This window comes from Asterias rubens, chromosome 17, assembly GCF_902459465.1.
Source record: "Asterias rubens chromosome 17, eAstRub1.3, whole genome shotgun sequence".
In the NCBI taxonomy this organism is placed as follows: domain Eukaryota; kingdom Metazoa; phylum Echinodermata; class Asteroidea; order Forcipulatida; family Asteriidae; genus Asterias; species Asterias rubens.
Genome location: NC_047078.1, coordinates 11,894,618 through 11,915,782, shown reverse-complemented (window position 1 = coordinate 11,915,782; position 21,165 = coordinate 11,894,618). Strand labels below are relative to the sequence as shown.

Genomic DNA, 21,165 nt, shown 5'->3' with positions numbered 1-21,165 from the left:
TGTGTGTTCTGTTCAGAAAGGGGCCAATGGCTTTAAGAACCAGCTCCGCCGATTTTCTACCTTCCGCCCGTAAAAGTTAAAAGCAGGACAGCTCTCTTTTAGAACTGAGAAGTCCCCCGAAATCCTAAAAATCTACTCCGTAGTTGTAGAATATAAAGCAAGTTTCTTTAAAGAACAACATGATCTACCAGGCAAGTAGACACACACATGGTGTTACCACAAACCAAATACATATAGATTCAGATTGTTTTGTTCTGATATCGGGCCCCGATAACAAGACTTTGTACAACACAGGGCGAATCCGAACGGTTAACCGTGGCTTTGCGAACGCATGACTGCACCCATTGACTGGAATTAATCATTCTTGATCATCGAGGGGACCCCCTGTTCTCCATACACTGTTATTAGACAACAACCTACATATCAAGCAGACGCTTGGCTGGTCTGGAGGTGGGAACAACAATAGCGGAGAAATGCTAAGCCTGTAACGGGGAGAAAACGTCCAGCTGACGGCAGGCCATCAGCTGTGAGACCGCTTGGAGTAAAACTTGCCCTCGAGGAAAAGTTCGCGGAAACTTTCCAAATGAAATCTTTGGACGCAGGAGGACAGTTTAATGCTTTGAACTCATTGATGTGGACAGAAGATGTCAAGACATAGAAATCTAAAGATTTAGAAACCAACTTTGGACAGTAGGTGGCGAAACTATTAAAGACTGTGCGGTGTACGCCGTGAGAGTAAAACTTACAATCAAATGAAGTTACACGCCCTCTAAAGCTTACCCATGCAGTTGAGGAGACTTAACGTGTAGTTATACCGTGGAGGTTCGAACTCCAGCGTGATCTCAACGGTGTCAGCATGCCGGCGAGGTCGCCTGCTGCTACCGTCTCGCCACCGGTCAACAATGCCGTTGGATGGAGCAATTCTCTGGGGGACACTGGCCCATCAATCTCGGTCATGCCAGATCTGGATCGAATGAAAATAGGTAAGTTGTTTTGAAACGGTTGATGGCGACACATTTCATTAATTGTCCATTATAATACCATTGAATTTCACCTTTTTAATGTATGTACGAAGTGGAAAAGGTATGAAGTGATCTGAAATGTGAAACTAGCTACTCATCTTGTTAGGCAGGGCAATAATAAATATTTAGTATTTTGCAAAGATCAGATTGACATACATCTACCTCCATGGTTAAACAAAATAATTAGTAAATTAGTAACGGATTAACATTTTTTTTCATAACTAATTTGTTAAGTAGGCCTACGTCTTTAACTGTGACAAACCAAATAATGTGATTGAAAAGTTTCCGTATGGTGCCACCACTTTTTCATTCGATATGAAATAAAGTATCTAATTATATCCCTTTTTTGTAAAAATGAGTGAAACAGTGGTGGCGTCATACTGAAAGTTATCCCACTTCGTACCCTTTGCAAGGTACGGCGTGACTTTAGACACTTCGTACTGCTGCCACTTCATACCTTCTTACAAGACTCTTCTTACAAGACTCTTCGTGCCCCTTTACTCAACCTCGGATCACCCAACTTCATAGACCTGCTAAAGCACAAAATAAGTTAAGCAGCACAAAATTATGCTACCCAGAATAAGGTTACCAGCCAAAATATCACGTCACCTGTACGATTTGTGACTGGTATTCTTCTCTAATTATTGATAAGCAGTGATTGTTTAGGCATTTAATATTTTCTGCCCAAGCAGCTCTATGAAACTGGGCCCTTGGGTGGATTTCACACAAAAAGTTAATACTAGTCTTAACCTGAGTTAGGACAAGTTAGGACTATAGTCGTGAAATCAAATCCGAAACGGGTCAACTCGTACCCATGTCAACTCGTACCCACAATATTGTACCGTGAAACCGACCCCTGGTGTAAAAGGAGGAGAAAGGAAATGCCATTATTAAAAAAAAGTATTATTCAACATTTGCGCCTCGAAGCGCTTTACAGCAACTTAATACATGTAATCAAAAAGCGTTAACAAAATAAATAGGTTTGAACTATGAAATGGTTGAAGAGTTTTGGTACGAGTTGACTTGGGTACGAGTTGACCCGTTTCGTAATCAGATATGCCATTGGGTTGAATCTTCCATTGGGTTCACTGAATGGATGATAACAAAGGTGGTCGGCTTCAATGCTCGAGCATTGACTCACCCTTTCTTAGAATTATCATTGTGAATTCTCGTCTCGGTAGAAAATAAGCCTTAAGGTTGATGGCTGACTCTGACAAGGTCTATCCTTCATGGTCATTCAGTACAGCTAAATTATTGCAGATAATATATGCACTTACCACGTGTGTTCTAATTCTACCTCCGTGGTCTGACCATTGCTTTCTGAACACAATTTGCATGTAGCCTGTAAGCACAAAAAACTTGCTTGGCTAAAAACGTTTGCTTGGCAAAATTAGATATTCAACCAAAACACCAAAATTATTATTATATTATTGCTGCGACTTGTACCTCGGTCATTTCTTGCTTTAGCCATTAAATTTGCTAAACAGAATTTTGTCCGCTTAGCAGCTTTATGAAACAGGGTCCTATGCCCAATTTTAAAAAGCAAATTTTAAACAACTTTTTTTCGGCTGGTACCTCTGTAGTTTCTTGCCGAGCCTCGAAATTTGCTAGGCAGTTTTGTTTACATTGACTCAATTGGTCATCGAAGTTTCAAGAGAATAACGAAAGAAAGAAAAACATCCTTACTGAACAAGTCTGTGCGTTTTTAAAATCATAAGATGTTTTTTATATTTTTTAATTTTTTACATGACTTTATAATGTTCCTGATCGTGCAGCATTTGCTAAAATTATGCTACTCAATAATTGAACCCGATACTCATTTACCATAGAGAAAGGACCACTGGTCATTACATACCAGCACCATCATACACGTTCAAAACAAGTATGAAGCATGCACCATGCTTTCTATTGACCATGCATCCGTCGTATGCCGACTTTAAAACCCATTCATTACAAGTTCGATTTAATCCCTCGCGGATAAACGGGTAGTTGTCCTGGAAGTTTTGCCACTATATTCAGGCAGCTTTTCACTACCCCCATGCTAAGTCAAAAAGATAAGCATTTATTGAGGATTACACGCGTGGTATAAGAAAGCCACTCGAAAACGAAGTTATGGCGGTTTCACGGGGCTGACACATTTTTTCTTGGTCAGACAATCCTTTTTTCCCTATGGCCTGGTACAAATTTCATTGAGCTGAAAGTAGCTTAACACAAAAAATAGTGCTTATGGGGAACAAAATCGTGCAAACTAGTATAAGTTTACCAGCAAAAATACCATGTCACACAATTTGTGATCGTATCGGTCCGCTCATTTCTGCTTAGCAGACAATTATAATTAATATTTTCTGCTTAGCCAGCTCTGAGGATTCTAATAAGAATGTCTGATCGTTATTGTGTTCACGTAAGCTAGGAAAAGCGCAATTCTGAATTTGATTTTATAATTTCCACTCAGATAAATTCCCTGTAGTTGATTATTGTAAAATCATCTTCCTTTTATATGATTTGAGGCATTGCATGGCGAGGTATTAACTATTTGGTTTGTAGTACATACACATTGTGTGTATCTACTTGCCATGTAGAGTTTGTTCTTAGAGAACTGTCTTTGTTCATTCTACTACCACGGAGCAGATTATCGGATGTTCGGGAGACTTCAGATCTGTCCTGCTTTTTAACTAATACTACCTGGGCGGAAGGTATAGAAATTGGCTTGGACTACTACTTAAGCTTACAAGATCGTAATTATCAAGCACTACCGCGGAGTCAGTTCTAAAATTGGTCTCATCGTTTCGACTAGCTTGCTGCAGTCATTGTCAGGAGACTGTACAGATATCTTCCTTTTCTGATGATTAAAAATAAAAGCAAAATGCGCACACTAATACATTAACAGTTTCAGGTAAAATAGGTTAAAATAGTTGGATAGAAGAGGGCACAAAAACAGATCTTTATTATTTTTTTGCAACATCTTCCCAACATAAAACACAACAAGGCTAAAAGCCACTCATGTCCGAAAAAAAACGAAACGAAAAACATACCTATTATAACTAGGTCTGTTGACGGCATAACCATGACCTAAATTTTGTGTGGCCTGGCGGAAGATGACGTAACAATGTGTACTTGGCATTAAACGGCAGACCGCTCTTACGGTACGCAGTTTTAGCAGCTTTATTCATGAAGGTTGCATCATGGAGGTAGAGAATGTCCTCATTTAACAACGTTACTCTTTTGTAAACTGTAAATGTGGAACCCTTAAGTCCTATGATCTTGCATCTCATTAGCACCTTTTACGAAATAAGCGTCTTGTTCCTGGTACCATGGAGGTAGGATGGTACCCACCTTTTAGCGGGTAAGCTCTACGAGAAGAGAGTACAATCCTTTAGATAATAGCTGTTATCAGTTAGTATACACTACACAATGCCTACTGCATCACATTTCCTTGGAAATTCTCCCAACTGTGGTTTTGTTTGTTAAGCTGTGGTTTCAGTAAACAAGTCCTTAACAAAATGATGTTGTTACACAACAGTGCGTTCAATTAGCGAATGGCTAGTAGGTAAGGAGCTCGGGTCATTGACCGATCGATTGCACTGATCAATCTTACTCCATTGGTGTGATGACCCTTAACAGAAACTGTAGGTCAAATTTAAGGGGGTACCTTTGGGCGCACTATTTTTTTCCAGGGACACCTCTGATCATAATTGTATCTATTTAGCGTTCTTGCGCCATTTGCTATAGTTCTGTAAAACCGAGCCTGATACTTCACGGAGGCAACGAAGGCGAATTGCCTTAATGTCCCCTAGTCGTTGCATTGGTGCCCGTATAGAAGTTTACAATATCCCAATAGGGTGTCCAAGGAGAAAATGCATGGGTGCCCTTGCCCTTTCAAAATCGAAGCATAGGCCCTACATTCCTCATACTAGTTATAGGGAGGGACAGGGCACAGCGGGTTGTTGTTTTCTTCTTGGCACTAGGATTCTGGCCCCATAACTTATTGTAGTTTCCAACTTGAAGTTTTCTTAAGCAATCTCATTTATAGAGATTGGAGAAAATGAGTCCAGTTTTGATGACCCATCATCGAAGCTAGTATGGTAACATTAACAGCACGATGTTTCTCTAGTGTGTACTTCTGGCCCCATAGCTTTTATTTTCTTCTGCATTTTCGAGCCCCTGTAGTTCAGAGTTGAACATTTTTCTATGGTGAAACATTCCCCTCTGAGATAGATTCAAGAAAGCTATCTGAAAACCCAAGAACTATGTGTATTTACCATCCTGAAGATTGTTCATGGTGCACGGAACGATTTCGTCCAGCAATTTTGCGTATCAAAATGTTTTGACTGGAAAGTTTTGTGCACAATGAATGCACGATACTGAGTGGCAAATAATGATTTTTTTTGAGCAGCTATTAATGTACAATTTGTGGATCATTTTGCTTTTCTTTACAAGGGCAATTGTTCATTGTGATGGTGTCACTAATATTCTGCTGACTCACACAACTGATTAAACCCAAATTTGCACTTTGTTATTTCCTGTATATAATAATTGTTGATCATACAAAAGCAGAACGCTGTCTGTGACTTTTTGATGTAGCTCTCTGACTTTGTGCACTTTCCCGTTTGTGCACTTTTTGTGGCCTTGCTTCAAAATTCGCGACCAATTTAATTTAACGAGAGTGAAGTACACGATAAAATGTACAATACGTAAACCAATAACATATTATATGACGACTTATTGCACGTTTTGTAATGGTGACTGTTAGTATAAGCTTTTGTTATGTCCATCAAATGCATTGTGTGCTTGCTGTACAGTTGTTTACAAGTTTGATTGATTTAATAACAAATAATAATAAAAAGGGGGGGGGGGTTGGACACATTCAGACGAAAATGTTTTCCCCCAGTCGGCTTGATATATTTAGCCAGACGTCCTTCACCTCCACAATTTAGCAAACATTCAAGCTTTGCATTGTACTTTATACAATATACAACGTGATTAACTGAAAAATTATATCTTTTCGTTCCACCAAACCCCCTTTGTGATTTTTTTTAACGAATACTTTATTTCCGATGTATTGTTTGAAGCTTTGACGTCACCACTTTTCTTGCTCACGTATGGCATCTACACGTACGTACCTGGCATGAAAAATAGTACATTGTGTGTAACTTCACGTTTACGTTTATTCTTAAAACGTGAAATTTTTACAACAACATTTTGTCACGTTCACGTCTTTACTCGCGTAACGTGCAGCTATCCTTCATATTAACTTCACTACCGCGGAGTGAGTTCTTAATTGTATTCAACGTTTCGACTAGCTTGCTCTAGTCATCGCCAGGAGATGATGATCTGCAGTTCTTTACGGTCGCATTCCACAATTGCACCTACGCCAGACAATAAATGAACCTTCGCCACATTTTACTGTTCTGCCCCACTGGCAGAAAATATCAAACCAGACACCAAGCCCTCATCCACCCTGGGGCGGGATTGCAATTGTCACCTTTGCTTTTTGTTTCTTCTGCTGGTATGAGCTGGTCATTTACCTTTGGCCAGCTGTTGACATTTTGTGGGCTTTGTTTGATTGTTCGGTTACGTAACATTTCCCGGTATTCAATCAAGCATAACTCTTTAGTAGCAAGTTTAAGAGCGCGGCTGCATAATTAATAAACATACCTGTATGCTTCGCCTTTGAAAGGGTAAGGGCACCAAAGATTTTTCTCATTGGTAAAGTGCACCTGCTCCATGATATGATGAAATTGTCATCTTCTACTTGAGCATTTCAAGGGCACCAAGGCAATGACCAAGAGGCATGAAGGCAACCACCTTCGTTGCCTCCGTGAAGTATCAAGTATGAATGCTTATCTTTCGTGAGTGAAGTTGGTTTTGGTTATATTAGGGAGGTGATTCATTGTCTTAATTAGACTAATTAGTATGTCAAACCACGTGGAGGTAGCAATAGTATCACGAGGTTTGCAATTTGGCGTTTCCACGAAATCCAAATGTGGATTCGCCACTTTATCCAAACTGAGAGGGCTGGCACTGTGCCAAACTTTTGTGATACGTTGTCGGCATTTTCACGACGAGAAACCTTGACGAGAGACCGTGGTCCAGTGGTCAGACTGCAGGTCTTGCAAGTACAAGGTTGTGGGTACGATTCCCCGACCACTGATTAACATTAACATTGACATTGATTAACATTGACATTCATTTCATAATTATTAACATTTTAATTTCCCGCGCCCCTGACTTGCTTTAGAACTTTATCACGGTGTGGCCATCTTGATTTTACTCCATTTCAACTCATTGTGACCAAACTGAGGCTGGACGAAATAATAGTCTGGTGCCACATTTGCGCAATGGTTGGGAGCATGATTGTGACAGCGTGATACAGGTATAGTTTAAAGGCATTGCCGTCGATTTCACAAAGAGTTAGGACTCGTCTTAAATCGAGTTAGGACGAGTAACTCTAACTCTATCTAACTTAGGATTAATATTAGGGTCTGCGTGCAGAGTTGGGACTCGTCCCAAGTCCTAAGATTAGTCTTAGTTAGGAAGAGTTTTGTGAAATCGACGGCAGGACACCTTTGGTAATTGTCAAAACAGTATTCTCACTTGGTGTAGGCCCATCTCAGTATACAATAACAAATTTGGTCATCGAAGTTTCAAGAAAAAAGAAAGAAAAAAACATCTTGTTGCGCACTTATGCGTGCTATCAAAATGCCTAAAAAGGGCTTCATGCCTGGCGTCTTTTTCAGATTCAAATATTTGAGTGAGAAGTTAAACCTCTTTCTCAAAAACTACGTTTACCCCAGAGGGAGCCGTTTCCCACAATGTTTTACCAACAGCTCTCCATTGCTCGTAATTACAAAAGGTTGTTATTGCTAAAAAATAGTTTGAGTAATTACCAGAAGTGTCCCGGGCCTTTAATACCATGTTTACTGTATTTATGCCGACGTCATTTTTTTGTGTTGCCTGGGGCACACAATCAAAGCAAACTGCCACACGCTTGGCTTTTGAAGTTCCACCATGTACCATTGTTAATGGCCAGTTATATTGATATTTGTCATAATGCAAGTAAAAGGACCAACTATTTTGGTAGTTGATGGCAGCCCAGGGTTCTATTGTGACGATACAAACATCTTTTGTACAGTTCTTATTATTGTCTGGCATTGTGGAGCACTCCGTTGGTCGGAAAGGCTTGAAAGCCGTCACAACTTTCTGGAGTAAAAATAAACCGGCAATGAAAACATATTGGGCGCGTTGGTAACATGAGTTCGGCTTAATTAGGCGCAACTTTTGGAGCTGAAAAAAAACCCAGAATCGTCATTATCGTTGAGTACAAATAAATACTGAAGTTTAATATAAAGCGGTTAAAATGTACATGTATAGTATGCAATTTGGTTGGTAAGGCCAGACATGACATAACTTCACAATCCTGATAATAATTTTTTTTTTTTTTTTTTCATTTTTAAACCTTACAACTTTATCGAAGATATAAAACAATTCCTTTCATAAATATGGATACTAAGAACATCAATGGTTGTATTGCTGTTTGTATACTTATATTTAGATTAGTTGCTGTCTTAAGGATCAGCTGAAGAGGAGAGCCTCTAGACAGGATCTTTGTTTCTTTTAGGTGATCCTTCGCACTGTTGTTTCTTTTTCCTTCCTCTGTATTTAAATCTTTCATTGCTGTATTGTTTCATGTTTTACATAATTTATTAGCATTATTGTGCTTTTTCTACCCGAGAAATTATAAGTACAGATATTAAATATAAATATCAATTCGTGGGTCAGATCGGCCGAACATTTGCCTTTTATAAAGTAAGATTGCATAGAAAACACGAAAGTGACAATTTTGAAGTCTGTGTCCACGCGAAACATAGTTTCTTTTTAAACAAGCCGTTTTCGAGGTGGGTGGTACCCCGTTTACAACAGACCCCAAAAGTTTCCTTTCTTCCTTTATGTCAAGTTTAACTACAACTGTCACTAGGAATCTGTAACAATGGCACAAATCCGATCCGGGAGACATTTCCGTTGGCCGTTCAACTTTTGCCCACGTCAAAAAAGGGATATGTGTACGTTATGTTATGACCATGCCAATAAATTGCAATAACAAAACATATTCCGTGAGAAGTACAGCAGATTTGGACAGTAAAATGCATTTTGAGAAACTGTTTACTGCAGTAACGGAATAATGAAAGAAAAAACACCTTTGTTGCACACATTTTGTGTGCTTTCAGATAATAAAAACTTCAGGCCTGAAGTCTTTCAATGTTTGAGTGAGAATTTATCTCTTTCTTATAAACTACATGTATACGTTTTATCACACAATTGTAAACCATCAACAGCTATTCATTGCTCGTTACCAAATAATGTTTTATGCTGACAATTACTTTTAGTAACAACCAATCCGTTCCCAGAAGTATGATACAGCATGTATTTGTTATTTTTTCTAAAGCAATAAAAAAACTTCTGTAAATTTCAGACCAACAGTACAGTGGAGCGTTTCACGTTTCCATTTCCATCATTGACATTATGTTTCTGTCAATGAACGTAGGTCTGTTGTCGATTTGATGTTGTTGTCTGACACTTTTTGTAAATATCAAAAGCAATGACAACAAACACATGGAACGATTTCGTCCCGCAAATTTGTATAGAAAATATTTCGACTGAACAGATTTTGTTCAAACTTCTGCGTTTTACGCGATACTGTGAGTTAGATTTGAATAATGTCTGGTAACAATGACAATACTGCTTTAGTCACAACACACCGCTTGTATTTGAGTTCATCAGACTACAGAGACAGTTGCTATGTCGAATGGTTTGGGAGTACATTTTGTATAGCAACTTCCAGATGAGCAAACCTTGGTACCATTCAGCCATACACACATCCATATAATAGATGTGATGGATGCTCACCGTCTCTTATCATATAAAGCAGTTGTTTAACCTAATGAGCGCAGCCGCGCCTTGAACACCCAGCAGGGTGGATATGTGCGCATTACAAGTCTTATTATTATTATTATTATTATTATGTTACCTATAGCAACTGCTCAAATGTCTGAGATGTTCTGAGGAGTTAAACACGACCGGTGGTAACTTGTGTTCAAGCATGTCATTGTACAAGATATTCAATTCTAAAACACGCAAATGGCATTACGTTGCAGTTAATAAATATTTTCATTTCCTCTTTCTTTACCCCCAGCCAATGGATTTTCAAAGAGAAGTGATGTGTGTGATCTCGATTTTTCCCCTTTGCTGCAAGAGCAGCCAAATACGGCGCCACCAAGCGGCCTGGAGCTACTCACAGGGGTTTCTGAGTGGTATCGTCTGAGATGCCAAAATGGCAGCAACACGGCCGTGAGACCAACTGTCCGAGAGGGGAGGGTTGAGACGGAGACACATTTGCCGGAATTGGAGCTCTTTCGACGGCCATGGTTATCAACTAAACACGCTCATCAGACGGTTCTCCTTACGGAGAATAGTCACAGCTCAGCTTCTCAAAAACTGCCTACGAATGGTGTTGCTTCCCCTACAGTTCATGACAGAAACGAAACACATACGCCACTTGATCCAAATGTCCACTCACCGCCTACTTCTCCAACTGAGCAACACCACATGGTTGGCAAGGATGAGTTGAAAGAGGGCGCCCTCTGTCCTTTACGGCACTTATCCAGATCTCGTTCCGTAAGTGGCAGTGATGAGGATTCAAGCTCAGATAGTGTTGAAGTGGGTAACAAGAGAAAACATGCATGTACAGAAGAAATAATCCCGAACGTTCGACCAGACTGCTGGCAAGTTTCCAAACTACACATAAGCGATCCATGCAGTCTGGTAGTCAGAATTAAAAAGAACAACTTGCGGATAAGCAACCATCATCTACACAAAACGAGCGGAGGTCCACGTGGAGGCAGTGACCAGATCAATGCAGAACACACTGAAATCAATCCCCATGAAAGGGATTACAAATTTGAAGGGACAACCGAGTCCGAAAGAAACAATCTTGACCAAACAGATGCCGAGAACAATCACCTTGAGGGAAAAACCATCTTCTGTGCCAGCAAATTATCTGAAATAAACCCAGACTCGTCCCCTTTTACCGCCAATGCAACTTCAGAACATCGATGCATGTCTGCAGAGCAGAGCATCCGTCTAAAGGAAACCACGGGTGTGAGATGCAGTGTGACTAATCATTCCACTTCCAGCAATTTAGCCAATATGCCCACTGCGCATCTGCCACTGCGCAAGAGGCATAAGAGGTCTGCAGTCTCTCTCAATCTCATTGCAGACGAGACTTCAACAGTACGAGTCCACATAGTGACGTCAGTGCCTCTTGTACATCCGAAAACGCCACCATGCGACAAACTAAGTGTCGAATCAAAATATGAGAATAGCTGTAGTCCAAAGGACGAGCACCAAGAGCTGGAGTCAGACAATATGGTTCAAACCCTCAGCACGAGCAACACCGAGTGCGCCCCCAACCATGAAAAGTCACCGGGTTGTGGAGCCACAATTGATGAGAGATCAACTGTCACGGCATCCGAAAGTCCAATATCAGGATCATCTTCTGACTTGAGCGGGGAGACTAGCGAGCTATCCCCATTCACTGCTACCCCGAGCAGCGGGTCTCTTCGCACGACACCTGACCCGACATGTAGTCTTGCGGATCAGTCGCTTCTTTCTCCACATACACAACACGCTGAGCTTGAGGTAGATCGTCATTCTGCTGCTCCAATTTTGCCAAATGACACTAGACAGCAAAATGCCTCCTCCTTGAGCCACCGCTTGCCTGAATCATCACAAGTTGGTCACCAACAGATGACGCGGAGCCTCTTCAACATCCAATCTCTTCTGCCTCAGACCTCTACCCAAATGCACCCTCAAGCTACCGGTCCGTACCAACAGATGCCAGTCCGTTTCCCGCCCTTTCCTCATCAAAGATTCCCATGTGACCCCAGATTACCTATCGTACCACCACAGCTGACCCCAGCTTCCGGTCCTCTCCTCCACCAGCCACCCCATTGCTTCCACGATGCAAGCTACCGCGGAGGCCCCACTCATCAGCTGCATGCCTCAGCAGAAGGTCTTTATCCATCCTTACCCTACCACCTCCAAGAATCACGCGAAGTTGATCGGTTCCCCTCACCCCTCACCCGACCTCAATACCCTTTTCTCCCCTACATCCCACCAAGCTCAATGCCTCCACCACCACATCCCCTGCAGGTGAAAGACATGCGTTTTCATCACCCCACACCAGTTCCAACTCCTTACGTTCACTCTCGATCTCCACCTAACTCCCACCCATCTCCCTTCCCCCGAACTCAATGCATGCCACTTCTAGACAACTCAACAACAGCTCAGAGATCAGCTCCAGCCGAGATCAATACAACTCAAAATCCACAAAGCTCAGCAACGTCTCCTCCAACAATTCAGCCTTCAACTACGCATGCTCCAACGTCATCAGCCACTCGCAGCCAATCAAACGGTCACTACGCCCCATTGAAGCGCGCCCCTGGTCGGTCGAGACATAGCAATCATCTGTCGAGCGGGGTCACTGTGGGTGACGGGTCATTCCTATGCGAGGTGTGCAACAAGGTATTTCCACTGCAGCGGCTCCTAAATCGCCACATGAAGTGTCACAGCGCCCTCAAGCGGTACAACTGTGCATTCTGCAGTAAGGGGTTCAACGACACGTTTGATCTGAAGCGACACGTTCGAACACATACAGGTAAATAATTCTAAAAAGTACAAAATAAAATGTATATATTTAAGGCACTGTTGTGTATTGGTAATACACAAAATAGTTGTAGGCAAAAATAACTACTGTACTTGGTAACGAGCAACGGAGAGTTGTTGATAGTATAAAACATTGTGAGAAACGGCTCTCTCTGCTCACTCAAGTTTTAAATAAAAGACTTCAGATGAAACCTTTTGATATGCATCTGGAAGCTCACAAAGTAATGCAACAGTGATCTATTTTGCTTTCTTTGTTCTCTTGCAAATTCGATGACCAATCGAGCCCAAATAATTGGTTGGTTTTTGTATGCGTGTATTGGTAAACCGGTACACAAAATCAGAATACTGGTCTTTGACAATTACCAAACGTACCCAGTGCCTTTAACTACGAATACTTACCACGCGTCGTCAACTTGACAAGATTAATGTTGCCCGTCAAGTCTATCTTAAGATTTAAGAATGTAGGCCTTTCATCCTGGTTTGAGTTAAGGCTTCTTGGTGAGATATAGCCTTTCAAGACAAGTCGACCTACTCCAGAAAATATAATGACTTGGTTTAAAATTGAACAGAGAATCATTGACTGGAGTGGGACTTAAACCAACGATCTCCAAATCAACAGACTGGCGCTTTACTTACTGAGCTAAAAGCCGTTTGTTGGCGGTTGGCCTATTGGTCAATATACTCGTTAGGTGCCACACATTAGCTATACAACCAATACATACCGCGTATAGTCAGTGATCGCACCCAAGTTCAACAAAGGAAGTGGTATCTTTTTCTTCACGAATGAGTGATAGGATGTCATTACTGTTGCTCGGTAGTTAAAAATTACCATGAACATGTTCTTTTCCTGTCCTGCCCCAGGTGTCCGGCCGTACAAGTGCGAACGTTGTAACAAGGCGTTCACCCAGCGTTGTTCACTCGAATCCCACCTCTCTAAAGTCCATCGTCTCCTGCATGACTACCAGTACAAGCAGCGACGCTCCAAGGTCTTCGTCTGCGAAGAGTGTGGACGAACCACGGAGAATGCCGAAGACCATTACGAGCACATCCGAGACGTCCACCCGAACAGTGTCGAGCTCTTGAAGTTCCAGGAGAAGATACAGTTTCAGAAACTTCTTCGAAGAGACGGGACGGTATCGCCTTCTTTTAGTGAGTCGGGATCCGATCCAATGTCCGGACCGTCTTCTCCTGTGAGGGTGACATCTTCTGTACCCGCGTCATCGAGGCCTGGGGATGAAGGTAAACGTGATTGTGGGGATGGGGTAGACACATCAATTACACTGTTATAGTCAAATGCTTAATAGAAGACTTCAGAACGCTAGGTGGCAGTATACTTATAACATACGCATTGTGATTACGAAGGAGCACTACAAAATGGCAAAATGTTGAGGGATTTGAAAGCAGTGTGCCCCTTTAATCCACCATATTATACACTGGCAAACCTGTAGAAGTTTGAGAACGATCGGCCATCTGGGTCACGAGCAAACAGTGATTTTGCGTGAAATCGATTTAAACAAAAACGAATGAAACGCTCATTGAGCGATAAGCGTGAAATAAGTTTAATTTATTTCTCATCAAAGCAATAAGACATTTCAGACAGAAATATTTCAAGGGATGTTTCGACTTTCATCATTACTAGACCGTGTTAGTTTTGAAAATTTGTGTTCTTAGACGAGTTTTCTCGAACCAATTTGGTAATGTTCCTTTCAGTTGAACTTTGAACCTAGAATTGTTGCTGGCTTTGACTAAACTTAACCTAGCCATAAAAACAATATACTGTTGTTTAATTTCGCAAACGAAGCTGTGGAGGGAAATAAAAGCTCCGTCTAGTATGTTATGTTATAAACGAACTCAACTCGAAATGATGTTTTAAACTTGTTCTGTAATACACTGTGTATTTTGCCAATTTTACAATCTTGAAATAATTGAAATAATTTCTCACATATGTTTTTTGGCTATGAAATATTTATTTTTTAACAATAAGAAGAAAACAAAACACAATGCAGTGATCAAGATGATTTCGCATGCAACTAATGTTCCTTCCGTCCGTCCAGGGACATGTTTTTTTTTGTAATCAGTACTAGATGTTGCTAGGTATTTCACCTAATTTTTTTTTTATTATAAACATATTATTTCACTAATCCGTCCAAGTGATGACATTACCAGAACGATACTAGGGTCCTTTTCGAAACCACGGCTTTGGACTTGGCTTCAGGCTCCGTCCTATCGTCTAAAGCCCCGAGTACATACGCAAAGCACGCGGGGCCAAGCTAGCCTGATCCAAATATGGGGCCTAAGACGTGGTTTCGAAAATTGGCCATAGTACTATAATCAAATCGTAGTCTACACTCAAAACAGTTTTCCGTCCTTAACTGGTTTCCAAAGAGCCAAACCATAAACTATTAAACCGTACGCCAAATATTTATTAAATCTATATATAAATGTATATATGTACAAGTACTGAAGCGAATGAGATCAGGGCACCAGTCATCTTTTTAATGGCTTGTAATTGGCAGCTAAAGCTCGGCTACGGCTACGTCCCATACTTCAACGCACGACGATGACGCGGAAATCTAGCCGTAGCTGTGACCGCTAATTTGGACAAGGCCTTTATATACACTTATTTTGCGTCTATGGACCGTTATCATGCTGTCTCCATTTTTGTCATGTGTCTGTATCGAATAACAACGATGAATGCTAGTAATCGTTAAACAAAAGGAACCAGACTGTTTTGTTTATCTATCCTCTGTTTTAGTTACATTGTTATCAATTGGGGGGGGGGGGTCGGAGATGGCTGCACCATAACAAATTTCTATTATGGCCTTGCACACGAAGCAACTTTTGCATGCAACTTGGAGCTCCGGCTTTAGTGCATCACATTACCAATTTGGTAGAACATGAGTGATTTGATAACCAATGTCTTACGATCCCAAGACGAATACACGAAGATCCAAAATGTGAATGAATGTTCTTCTTGGAGATTGCATGGAACTGGTTGCTTGTAAAAGTTTAATCGTTGTACCATGGTTATACCGCCACGAATTGCATACATAGGCATTTACCTAGATGAGAACAGTGTTGTTGTTGCAACTCTCGTTGTGTGAAGCCTTAGTGTAAACAGCGCCACCTGTCGACGCTATGTCAAATCAAATACAAAACATTAAGTGTGTTTATTGTTCTCACTTCACAACATTTTAATTGTATATTATTATAAGAACTCAGGGGTGCTGCAATACAACTGACATGGGAGCTTAATCTTTGTTATACCACAGTAAATTGAAAGATTGTAATTTGGCATTGGTTGAAATACGTCAAGTTTCCCTGCTCAACTCGTGAAATAAGCAGGGCTAAGACTTTGGGTCCCTTTCGTCTAATTTTTACTGTGCCAATTGTTGATTTTGATCTGAAGATGGCAACAGATCACTTCAAAAGAAGATGAATCTATGTTAATTACCATGGTATAACAAAACAATTAAAGGGAAGGTACACGTTTGGTAATTGTCAAAGACCAGTCTTCTCACTTTGTGTATCCCATCATAAGCATAAAATAAAATAAGCCTGTGAAAATTTGGGCTCAATCGGTCATCGAAGCTGCGAGAAAATGATGACAGAAAAAACACTCTTGTTGGACAAAGTTGTGTGCTTTCAGATAGGAATAAAATACTTATAGCTGGAAGTCTTTTATTATTTTAGTGAGAAATTACCTCTTTCTCAAAATCTATGCTACTTCAGAAGGAGCCGTTTCTCACAATTTTGTATACCATCAACAGCTCTCCAATGCTCGTTACCAAGTCAGTTTTGAAGTTAATTTTTGTTTTGGGTAATTACCAAACATGTACATTCCCTTTAAGGCACGTTTTATGATGGAGTCCATGGGTTTTGTACATCTTTTGGTCGGGGCTAAACTGTATTCCTGTATTTGTACAGTTGTATTGGAGGGTAAAATCTTCGAAATTGTTATTTTTTAAATATAATTGTAAAACAGTTATTGTTATGTCATATTGTGCGTGTTAGTTGTGATTGGTGTTGCATTTTAGAAGTACCTTTCGTGTCCGCACATTTTGTTGGTGGTTATTAGAAGACTTGTCAGTTATGCACTGGTAGTTTCTACACAAAAACAAATTATTTTCAGTTGTTATTATATCTGTGCCACTCACTGTTTGTAATGTTTCAAGTTTATTATGATGTACTTCCTTTCAGCGATTGAGCTTTTTTAAAATAAATTAAGCTCGTTAAATGCAATTTGACTCCAACATAATACCGTTTGTTAAAGGCAGTGGACACTATTGGTAATTGTCAAAGACTAGTCTTCACAGTTGGTGTATCTCAACATACGCATAAAATAACAAACCTGTGAAAATTTGAGCTCAATCGGTCATCGAACTTGCGAGATAATAATGAAAGAAAAAATACCATTGTCACACGAAGTTGTGTGCGTTTAGATAGTTGATTTCGAAACCTCAAGTTCTAATCTTGAGGTCTCGAAATCAAATTCGTGGAAAATTACTTCTTTCTCGAAAACTATGGCACTTCAGAGGGAGCCATTTCTAACAATGTTTTATACCCTCAACCTCTCTCCATTACTCGTCACCAATAGTGTCCACTGCCTTTAAGCTTATTTTGTTGCCAAGTCCATTCTTCGTATGCTTACCCAAAGCGCATTCAAATGATGTGTTATGCATCCCTCTGGAGACATGTTTTGTTCTTACAATCCCTTCTGTTAGTAGTCATGTAATTTGTATTCACTCTGTTTAAATTAAAAGGATTTTTTTTTCATTAAATTGCCAACCTTAATTATTATGATACATTATTAATTTATTCTTTCGTACATTAATACATTTTGAAATGATGACTTCCGTCCACTTTTTGTTAGGTCGATTAACTTTAGAATGATGTTGTTGTTGATATGTTGTTGTTATAGACTTAGTGTTTATACATGTAAATGAGTTCATCTTGTGCAATTAAATACCTTTATTGTTGGTTACTTCTCAACAAAATTTGAATATACGTCATAAAAAACAATTTGGTAAAAACAGTCAAACATAATTGAATGCATGTACATTTTTGAGAAAACATGTTCTTGTTGGAATTCCGTCAAGTTTTGACGCCACTTTGGTACAAATAAACAATACAAAAACCTCCGCTGCAATAAATTTGTGTGATCGCTGATATTTTGTGTAAAGTTGTTCTCACTTTCCGTTCAAATATAAAGGCCCTTTTCGAATCCACAGCTTCAGCTCAAGATTCGGCTCAGGCTCATGTCCCCGCGGTTGTTTTGACAATGCGCGTGCATTACATACGCGCTCTCGGGGCTTCAGACGAGAGAACGAAGCCTGAATCCGAATCCAAAGCTAAAAATCCGTCGATTCGAAAAGGGCCTTATTCTCAATTGGCAACGTTAATTTTGTTAACAGAGTCACCAAACGCAACAAAAATTACTCGAGAAGAGATACTGTATCATACGAACATTTTGACTTATTATGATCCAGATTCGTAGACTTGCACAGTCCCCAGAGCCACAGTTGTGGCGCCCTCTACCGGGCGCCAGATACAGCGTCGCCAGTCAATGCTAGTTCATATAATTATGTCATACCATGGAGGAAGGAAGAGAAGGAGCTCGAACGAATGGACTTCAAAAGTCGAACCCGTGGTACCGCATCGTTCAACGACACCTCGTAATCACCCACATACCTTACACAAACAATGGGCGACCTGGCGTTTGTGAATTTGCGCGTGCGCACTTAGTTCTTCGCCTAACTATGGCGTCGTATGTAGTATGGATATAACAGAGGAAAAACTACTTTTTTGAGACGCGATAACATTTTTGGACGCTACTGTACACCTTAACGATTAACACAATTGAATACAAACCACACACCTATATTCCGACGCTCTATAGATGTTTCAACATCATAACATGTTCCTTCACCGCTACGTTCCGACACCCCCTATGTACCCCACTCCCCTATGTTCTAACAACCCCATAACCAGACACTCATACATTCCCACACCCCTATGTTCAACCGAACACCCATTCCGATACCCCTCTTCCGACAATGCACTGCTACGTTCTGATGAAACCATGTACATGTCCATGTAGCCCTACACCCAGTTGTGATACATGTACATACTCATAGATTTATATGGATCCTTTTGGTTGGTAAGAAGTTTGCAACAGCTATTCTATTTCCTTGTTAATGAACCATCTGAAGCATCAGGGCCCAATTTCAAAGACCCGCTATATAAGCAGAAAATAGTGGGTTAATACAATACTGTCCGCTAAGCGAAAATGGTCAGAATATAAATCAGCCACATGAAGTTTGGCTGGTATAAACCTTACTCTGGTAAGCATAATTAAAGTTTTACTTAGCTACTTTTTGTGCTGAAGCAGCTATGTGACATTGGTCAAAGTGGTCAATTTCATAAAGCCTGTAAGCCGCAAAAACTTGCTAAGCACAGAATATAATTGCTTAGAAGATACAGGTCACCAGCCAACTTACATTGAGTTTGCATTGTTGTGGCTGGTGCCCACTCTTGTGTAATAGCAAACAAATTCGTCAAGCAGTATTTTCTGTTTTAACAGCTCAACAACTTATTGGGTCCATGTCACCAGGATCGTGCTGCTGAACACCAAACCAGGACGGGTCACATCACAAAGGGCCGATTTAATAAAGCCTGTTAGCACAACATTTGCTAAGCACAAAATAGTTTCGCTCTGCAGAAACTGAGTTTGCATTGTTGTGGCTGGTGCCCCACTAATTTTTGCTTAGCATTTTAGCAGCTTTTTAAAACTGGGCCCAGGTCACCATGGTCGTGCCGCTGAACTAAAGGACGGGTCACTCCATGGATGGGTGGACCGCCGTTGCTAAAACTTAACAGACCAAATCGACAACGAGTGATGGTTAGAGTGCCCAGCGAAACAATTGAACTTGCTATTCAATTGTATGGACTTGTTTACAGTCCCGATGAATAAACGCAGAAGGCATGACTTGTTTTTATTGAAGTGAAAACCTTGCTTTATATCACCATAGAGGGTGAGTTCACTTTGTCGGACCCTGTCCGTTTGTTGTCGTGATCTGTGTGTGTGTTGTGCCCGTGTCAGGGTCATTACTGACACGCGAGACAGTATAATTAACAGGCAACCACCTCCAGAAACTCCCCAAGAGGACGGTTATGAAAAATTAGTAGTAATAAACAGTTTTGATATCGCGCTTGTTCACACCCGAAGAGCGTCTATAAGCGCTTCCAACATTATAACCCCTGGTCACTGCAGGGCCTTGAATCATTCCTTAAAACATCTCAGCTCCCCTGGGTGGAGAGAAGCAAATCTTGCTCGAGGAACACAAGTTTCCCGACCGGGATTCGAACCCACACTCTGTTGCAAGAGCTTGATCGGTGCTCTTATCCGCTCGGACACGACACCCTTCAGGCTGAGTCACATCAAACAGTTCTCAAAACATCCGAACTCGTTCTTAACAACACGAGTTTGGTCTGGCTAGAACGTAGCTTTGGCCGGATAGGGTCTATGGTTTTCTGGCAATGAGTTGGGTATAATACAATATCTGTTAGATAGTTGCGCCATAAACTCCAGTTTTAATTGGCTAGAAGTTTCCCTTAAAAGGTGGTTCACCCCTTGAGACGCCTAAAAAATCTGACCCTAGTTTCGTCGCTGCCTGTAATTTATACAGAAATAGTCAAATTATAGTTCTTGTGTCCACTGTAAGGTTACCATAACTCATTTTCGACTTTGACTTTATTTATTGTTCGTGCCACAATGGGTTTTCAATTATTGTGACCCGTACTGGTTCGAAGCTCGGTTCAATAGGACTGACACAAATACGACACAGAGAAATATACACTATTAAATGAACCAAATAAAATAGTTGATATTATGGTGATCGAGAACTTACTTCACACTTTTCCCAAGAGATTGGTGATGGTTGTCGTGATTCTGAAGTTCACTCGTTTTGGTATGGTTTGTGGATTAAGCCAATATTCCATCACAATTGGAAAATATTCAAGAGAGATTGAAAACTTCCATGATTAATTAGAAGGTACATGGAGTAATTCTCAATGCCCACAAAAAATGGGATAGTTTTAGTACTGATTCTAAAGTTCATTCGTTTTGGAATTGTTTGTTGAGTGAGCAAAAAATTGTTTGACAATTGGAAACAGGAGAGATAAATGAAAGGAAACATGTAGTAATTCCTAAATTCCACGAAAAATTCGATAGTTTCCACACTTTTCCCCAAGATTAAATATTTTAGTAATGCGTGCGTTAACACAATGTGTTTAAAATATACTTTATTCTACTACCGCTGAATATATTTCGAAAGTTTTAAGACTTCTTCTAAGAAGAACTGTCCTGCTTATAAACTTATACCTGGGCGGAAGGTAGAACATCGGCTTGGACTACTACTTT

At 40.5% G+C, this 21,165-nt stretch overlaps 1 protein-coding gene across 1 annotated transcript; it reads left to right on the top strand.

The window, feature by feature from the left end:
* Positions 1-415: 415 nt before the first annotated feature.
* LOC117301845 lies at positions 416-16,264 on the top strand. Its single transcript, XM_033785839.1, has 3 exons — positions 416-983; positions 10,213-12,735; positions 13,605-16,264. Exons 1-3 carry the CDS (start codon positions 857-859, stop codon positions 14,030-14,032), a joined length of 3,078 nt encoding a protein of 1,025 aa, XP_033641730.1. The 5' UTR covers positions 416-856; the 3' UTR covers positions 14,033-16,264.
* Positions 16,265-21,165: the final 4,901 nt, after the last annotated feature.

Coding starts and splice junctions, on each gene's coding strand:
- LOC117301845 (XM_033785839.1), top strand. CDS start 857: ATGCCGGCGAGGTCGCCTGCTGCTACCGTCTCGCCACCGGTCAACAAT. Junction 984..10,212: donor TCTGGATCGAATGAAAATAG/GTAAGTTGTTTT, acceptor CTTTACCCCCAG/CCAATGGATTTTCAAAGAGA. Junction 12,736..13,604: donor ACACGTTCGAACACATACAG/GTAAATAATTCT, acceptor GTCCTGCCCCAG/GTGTCCGGCCGTACAAGTGC.